General features: G+C 29.8%; 1 protein-coding gene across 1 annotated transcript; it reads right to left on the reverse strand.

The window, feature by feature from the left end:
• Positions 1-3139: 3139 nt before the first annotated feature.
• LOC105620779 (phosphate carrier protein, mitochondrial) lies at positions 3140-8038 on the reverse strand. The gene is made up of 5 exons (XM_012202269.1): positions 7897-8038; positions 5484-5644; positions 5137-5373; positions 4760-5056; positions 3140-3715 (listed from the first exon to the last, which is right to left on the reverse strand). The coding sequence occupies exons 1-5, from the start codon at positions 8036-8038 to the stop codon at positions 3488-3490; spliced, it is 1065 nt and encodes a 354-aa protein (XP_012057659.1). The 3' UTR covers positions 3140-3487.
• Positions 8039-8514: the final 476 nt, after the last annotated feature.

Raw genomic sequence — 8514 nt, forward strand, 5'->3', positions numbered from 1 at the left:
TACCTTGATAATTTGTGTTTCATTATTAAAGTATTGTTAAATAATGATTATCCATTGAACTTTATATTTGAGAATATTAATAATCATTTGAAGAAAATTATTATGACTAGTAATAGGAAGAGTATTGTTAATGATAATAGGGTTAAAGCAGTGCAACCTTCGTGGTTCACTTTCGTTCATGATTACTGAGAAGTTTAGTAGATTGAATAGTGATCGTTGAATGAGAGTTTTATAGAATAACACTAATAAATTGCGAGAATTCATTAGAGTGCATTAGGATGCATAAGAACTCTTTACTGCGTGACAAGAAGTCGAATGTTATTTATAAAATTTCGTGTAAGAGTTGCGATGCAAATTATGTGGGACAACCGTGTAAATAATTGAGATCAAAAATGACGGAACATAAGAACCACATTCGATGGAATACATCTACTCGTAATGTCATAACGGAGCATCGATTACAAGAAGGTCATGATTTTGATTGGGACAATGTTACAATATTAGATGAGGAATCTCACTACAGGAAGAGATTTATTTCGGAAATGATATTCATCAGGAGACAGACGCATGGACTCAACATGCAAATGAATATGAAGGAGCTTCCCAATCTCCCGATAGACAAACTATAAAGACTTGAATTGTTGTCTAGTCAGTCAGTGTTGTTTGTATGCAGTAATCTTTCTGGCATGTTTATCGATTATTTTCTTGTTCTTGGAATTGATTAACGCTTTAATGATATATTTTTCCATTTATTATTTCAGAAAATTATTTAAAAAACAAAAAATGACTCACTGTGTTTAATACTGACTGGACATTATCAGGAGCCGTTCTTGAATTATTTTTGTAGTGGTGTTTGCGATATGGTGCTCTGTGAGCATGGTGAGCGTCCTTATATTTGTTGGATAATTAATTATAATTATAATTAAAATTGTTGGCTAAATTAGTTCTCCATATTCTATTTTACGGTATTTCTTAATTTCTTTTCTTTTTTCTTTCATTCTTTTTAGTTTTAATTCCGACATTTAAATTTTTGATAGGGGAGCTCATCAGGATAATTTTTATTCAGTTTTGATATATGTTGGTTTATGTTGTCTCTGAAGAAGGCTCAAAAGTGAGCCGAAACATGAATAAAGAAGTTTCACATATCATAAATATATTATTTGCGCGACGTCTTCTGCGCTTGACTTCTATTGCCCGTATCCTTTTCAATTCTTTGATTTATTTATGGAGTTATATGGAGTTATATAGAATTATTAATAGAATTAAAAAAACAATTTTTGACACATTATCGATATATATACTATTGAATCAATGTATGTATTGTACAGTGGGATAGAAGTTGGAAAAACTGACATCAAAAATCAAACTTGAAACTTAAAACAAATGTGATTTCATATTGTAAATAAGATGAAGAATCTCTAACTAAATTATATAATAGCTTCATTAGTTTATTTTGATTTAATAAGGCAATGAAAGTGAAAAAGTCTGAATTTGTTTTATGAGCTGTGCACATATTTTCGACAAATCCAAGAATATTTGTTAAATTTAAAATGTTACTATTTTTTTAGATACTTGTAACTGACTGTTGAGTGGAAATAAAAGAATAATAATAACAAAAGTTTTTTACAAACAAGGTATTTTTCATCAAATTTCTAAAATTTTTCAACTTATGCAAATTTTTGTTTCCGTGACACAACGACGCACTAATATCACATGTATTGATAGTTGTCTTCTCATATGTATATTCTTGCACATTTTTATTTTTTCCACCAGTATCTCAAAAATTAATAACATTTTAAATTTGACAAATATTCTTGGATTTGTCGAAAATATGCTACATAATGCTCACAAAACAAATTTAGTTTTTCATTTTCATTGTCTTGCCAAATCGAAATAAATTGATGAAGACTTTATATAATTTAATTAGAGATTCTTCATCTTATTACAATATGAAACTACATTTGTTTTATTCACATTTTAAGGTTGATTTTTGATCAGTTTTTCCAACTTCTATCCCACTCTATGTACATACATTGGTTCAACAATATATATGGATAATGTGTAAAAAAATTGTTTTTTTAATTCTATATTAATAAATAAACATATAATTCGTGACTTATATATTTGTAAAAATAAATTTCATTTATTGATCAAGATTTATAATTACTTATTAATAAATTATTTATTAATTTGCGAATCGAAAAGAACTTCTGATATATTTTAGAATTATTAAATCTTATATACGAAAGAACATGCATGAAAATATTAGTTTATTTCACTATACGGTAAAACTCACAAATTTCAATAATTCTTGATGTCATTATACTGAGTAACAATCAATAGGTTTTAGCTGTAAAATATTATTAATCAAAGTTAATTAATTATTCTCTTTTTTATATTCTGAACAGTAATATAATGTATACTTTTTGCGTGGAGCATCATAAACCTATGTGGAGCCTCATTTTGCGTTATAAAGTGTATGTGTGGATACAGTACATAGTAAGTTCAGCCCACTTCCTCCCCCCCTTCCCCTCCGCTCCTGTTACTGGTGGGACCACATTTTCACATAGTTATAGACTCATATAGAATTGGATTAAAAATTTTCTACGCAAAGTGAGATTTTTACACAAACAACATAAATTCACATAGTGACTTTATATAGATGAGCTTTTTAATTAATCACAAGTACAGCTTTTTTGGAACAAAGTTGAGCGCCTTTCTATATTTTATATATATTTTGATCATGACAACGTATGTATATGTAGTGACAGACTATAGAGCACAAATAATATGATATTTAATCTAAGCAAAATTTAACTTTTTTGTTAATAACTTTTACGAGCGATAATTAAAATCTTTTGATTATTACTCAGGATCATGATCTTGACCACATTTGTCAAGATTGTTGAAATCGATGAGATTGTCTTTAGTAAAGTTATACCCAATACACATTACATGAGATAAATTTTGTTTTTGCTATTCCAGTATAATTAATAAATTAAAATTCCATTTTCTCATTACAACTTTATTAATCAGCGATATATCTTATAAAATGTTGCATTCTCTGCGTTTCGATCGTCACGTCATGTTACCCATCGTCGTTATATTTTGGAAAAAGGAGAAATATTAAGCAATATAGTATTGAGTAATCGGCCTATTTATTTATAGCGATCACCCTATATACAATGTCACGGTTACTCTAGGTAACTAGATAATCCATTGTGCCTTCGATAGAATTCGCACAATTAGCATCCTATATTTTCTATTTGTAAGACACAATTGTTTTCTCTAATCTTGTGGCAGTGTTGCCTTGCGTTGATGCTGTTGTATAATGTAGAATAAATATTCCAAAATAAAATAGGACATATCGTTCAACGATATACAATATGAGAAATTGAAGTTGCTTTATACGTTTCTCTTTTTCTAATCGATAATTGAGTGAAATGATTCGGTTAGCGATAATATATATGTGCCTATCACATTATGCTTATGCCAGGCCGTACTTCTTCTTGAGAGATTCTGGCATCTCAGGTGGTGGTGGACGGGGCATGCGTAACCAAACCTTGACAGCGTCATAGATAAACCATTGCGCGGCGGTCAAGGTACCGATCATAATGATTCTCGGTCCCAAGCCCTTCCATACACCACCGAAACCGAGCTTCTTCAGGACTTGACCCGCGGTTGCTCCCTTCTCTTGATTCAACTTCGACACCACCTGGCCAAACATTTATAGATTCAAAATATTGACAATTTAAAACTATTATCAATATGAGATATCATCAAATAGTCCACGCATATGCTATATGTAGTCTATCTAGCCTAGATATCTTTCGGTATCTTTATTTCGTAATATTTGAACTGATCTAGTTTTCAGCTTAATTCTTTTTGTTCTCTATTAATGGATTATATTCAAAAATTATTTATAATAATGTGTAATTTATTTTAGTTCAGATGAACAAATATAAATGATTATGAGGATTTTTTTCATCTTTTGAGGTTTCTATAGATATTTATATTTTACCAAGGTTACCAATGAACAATCTAGTTGCTCTTCTAAACAGTTCCCATGTTCAATGTTGATATTAATGATTGTATCAACACATAATGATAACCCGCAAATCTTTAAACAATTTTGAATTTTAATTTCTACTACGTAAGTTTTATGACCATTCACAATAAATCATTAGTCATAAATCAGAAGTTAGAAGTGGAAATTGACAATCACAATCAATTCCCAACTTCTAATTTCTGATTTATAATTAATGGCTTATTGTAGAATGTGTGTTAGCTTTACAGGCCTAAATAGACTGTAGCAAGAAAGTTATTTTTTTATTTTTTTTTATTGATATGAATATCAAAATATATTTTGTATTTCAATAAATCGGTTTTTTCTTTTTTTTTTAAGAAACAATTAATTTTATTTTGTCATTTATTTTGTCATCTAATCTCTCTTTTTACATTTATTCTTAATGCGTCCGAATTTTTATCATGCATCATGAGAATATAAAAGATTAGCCGATAGCTTTTTTAAATAACAAAAGTTTCTTTATCTTGACTTTTCAAATAAGTTTTCGAACAAATTAAATTTGATCGATAAAAGGACAATGCAATATATATAATAATATATTACTTCAATTTATATATATATGAAACGTTTATCAAAATATGTAAATTGAAGTAATATATTCTTGCGTTGGCTTTTATCAATCAAATTTTTCTTTCTTCTTTTTACAAATGGAAGTATTCCAACAAATCCTACCGTATCAGCAGGATGAGATACAATAGCGCAGAATACACCGGCGATATATCCAGCTGCAAACGTAACTACCAGTTGCTCAGATTTATTACATTCTGATCTAGGTTTGGGTACTACATATTTATATAGAAGTTCGACGGTGCGTTCGAAACAGGCAAATTTCATCATCGTATATGGAATCTGACGCATCCATAGCGGTACTAAGCCTTTATAGAATCCGGTAAGACCCTCATCTATATACATCTTTGGTACTGCTTGTCGTAAAGTATCAGCATACCCTGGCATAGTCTGTATCCTGACCTGTAATTTAAAAACAAATTTGTTGTATAGAACAGAGCAATTGGTTGTAATGATATAGAAAACTATTGACGACCAATTACCTTGGCGGCTTCAAATGGCGCTAAGCCAATATCTGCAAAGAATTCCGCTGAAGCCGACGATATCAAGTATAAAGAAGTTCTATATTCATAAGCGATCTCTTCGCCGACTAACGTCGAATATTGAACTTTGAAAACTTCATAAAGACCGAATTTAAACATTCCTTGGATGGAGTAGCCAAAGAAAGTAGGCGCCCAGCCTTTCACTAATCCTCGAGTGCCATCTTCGGCAAAAGTTACCTATAACATGTAGAATTCATAATAAATATTATATCTTAAATATTATACAATAATATTGTATTATATCCATAAATATAAAAGAAAATAAATAATTAGTAAGAATTAGTTACTCGAAATCCATTGAACACTGATTTGTATTTTTGAGGATCCACTTGAATTCGGCATTTGACTAAATCTAAGGGAGTGATACCGGTGTGAGTGATGCCACAGGATAAAATGCCTCCGAGACCGCATAGTAGAAAATATTTATTTGATCCAAATTCGCAACTATCTGGAAATATACAAAACAACATCGTATTAATTTTTAATTCTCCTATGTATTTTTCGAAAAATTCGACGGTAAAACTCTGACAGTATAAGTCGGTCCACAACCTTCCTTTAAAATGCCCTAAGCTAAAAAAGATTAAATGACATTAATTTCTGTCTTTAAACTATTTTTGAACAGTCTCTAGTCTTTAACTGTATATTTAAGCAAATTGACTTCAGCAAAATCTAATTTTAAAAGCATAAGTTTACTGACCGCGATATATCATCACTTATAACTTACGACTTACGGTCTCTTAAAGCAAGGATCTGATTGTGGATCTAGACTAATGTTGTAAGATCTAAGCAGTTAAGATTTTTATTAATATATATTTCATTTCACCAGTACGTTTAGCTAAATTCGATATAAACTCTAAAATTATTAAGTATAATAAACTTTCTTCTATATTTTTTCTAATTAAAAAAAGAATTTTTTTATGCCTATTACATGATATATCAATAGACAATATTTTATTTATGTAGTCGTTATTACATTATTAAATTTAGTAAATTTAAATTTTTCACATCCAAGTTTAATGTGAAAGAAAACTTAAACTTGATCCAGGCAAATGCTTCAAGTATGCGTGATATCATATACATGTTATTAAACTTTAAAACAAAATAATATTATTATATAATATAAATAAAGTAATAAATTTTTTTTTAATACATAATAATAGTATAATTATAAATACTTTACTTTCGGTAAAAAAAGTAAAAATATCTTTTTGAATAAATATCTTGTAATTTTTATTGTAGAACCCTTCTCTATTTTCACTTGGAGCTAATGAAGCGGAGTACAATATTAAGTTTGTTTAAATGAAAAATAAATTAATAATATAAATTCAAAATTTTAAAATGGCACTTTTAAATATCAAGATATTTTTCAGCATTTCAGGAAGTTCTTTTGATCAGCTGATTAATCGAGCACTCTTCTTGGTGCGGATTCTAAGTTTAACTGGATTTGTCTCTTTTGCTTTGCTTGCTTGAACTATAAACACGCTTTGAAAGCACAATCAACAGAGATGACAATCAAATTAATGAATTATTAATTAAATATAAACAAGGTCAATGATCGAGTCTTTTAAAACATACTACGCTCAAATAAATCAAATAAGAAATGATTTATATCTCATGCAAGCGAATTATTCTTATCGTTTCGCCTTTCCAAGGCTAAAGAGCATATTTTATATAATGTACCGATAACACAATGGCCAACAATAGCTGCACCTTATACAATCCACAATTTTAAATCAAATGTCTTTCTATGTAAAATGTTAAAATTCTTGCATAAAGATTATGTAATTTGTAACCTTCTTTTAACATAGGAACAGAAATTTAATACATTGCACAGCACATATACAAATGTGATATATGTACGTAAAATGTTTGATAATCAAACATCAGTTTTACATTTTCTAGTTATACAATTTATAAAAATGTATTATAATCTACCGCGAGAAGTCGTGGAGTAAGGAACAGCGAAGCACGTTGTTTTTTAAGAATTTCGAACAAACATTGATTAACTTAATGATGATTAATCTATCAATATCTATTATTTTATTTTATATAGCTATAACTTTGTTAAGAAACTAAATATTTTCTTTAATAATAGGAAGATTACAGGTAGACTGAATGGTGCAAAGATATTATTTCAATTCTGTGCTAGATTGAATTATGTCCATTTCTACCAATGTAAGTTAACTTTAATATCAGTTTTACGTAACTTTTTATATTCTTCTAGTTTTAGAAATTAGAAAAATAGTAAATTCAACAAATCAATTAAAATTAATCTATATTGATAAAAGTGGATTAATTGTAAATTAATTAGAAATTTGGCCTGTTGTCTTAAATCATATATCAATATTAAAAAAAAAAATAAATAAAACAAAAGTTCTCGAGAACATCAATGAGCAATCGAGCGACCTTCAAACCTAGGGATTTGACAATGGAATGACATTCGATCGTGTTTCAGATGAAACATACTTCGGGTTATGTAACGCGACTGTCAAATAAAAAAATGGCGTGTCTTATCACATAAATAGATCATTTCATACAAAAATGGCAAAAAAATCCTTGGGACATCAGTAACAATTCCTGATATAAAGATTGCTCCATAAGATGTTGGATATCATGAAAGCTGCATAACCTCTCGATTAGGAAGAATCCTCGTTTTACTCACGATCAAATGAGAACGGTTCGGGAGATAATATTACTAACCACTTTCCTCGACGGAAGCAGCAACGATATTTCGATTCGGAATCAGCGGCCGAGCACCGTTCTCCAATGCCTGGCACTTGACTGACATAAACGGCGATGAAAATGGATTCATTTTTGCTGCTTCTTGCATCCAGGCTAACATTGTAATTCCCGTAACTCGCGCTTACACCTGAGAAAAGCATTTATTCAGTTTAACTAGTTAGATTAGATTGCAAGCAAGGATTTTCTTTTTTTGCCCGTATATACATGGAAGTACATACAAATTTGTTAGGAAATATATAAGTCTCGTCAATCGAAAACCCGCCGAAGAGTGAACACTAAGTGACTAAAGTGACACGAGCGAGATTGAGCGAGATTGAAAGTAATATAGACAAAAGGGTTGCCACTTATCGTTTGCTTTGCCGAATTGCCGCCAGTCCAATCTTTTGGGCTGCATTCAGGAATTCAGGTATATCCACACAACTTGCTTACACAGCCACATAAACGTATGCATAAAAAAACTATCCAATCAAATTTTACGTGCGACTTTATAAAAGAAATGTGATTGGATGATTTATTTCTGCATTTTTTTTGCAGTTGTGTAAAACCTGCGATACACAATGCTTATTTTCCAGCTGG

This window comes from Atta cephalotes (assembly GCF_000143395.1).
Source record: "Atta cephalotes unplaced genomic scaffold scaffold00029, whole genome shotgun sequence".
Taxonomy (NCBI): Eukaryota; Metazoa; Arthropoda; class Insecta; order Hymenoptera; family Formicidae; genus Atta; species Atta cephalotes.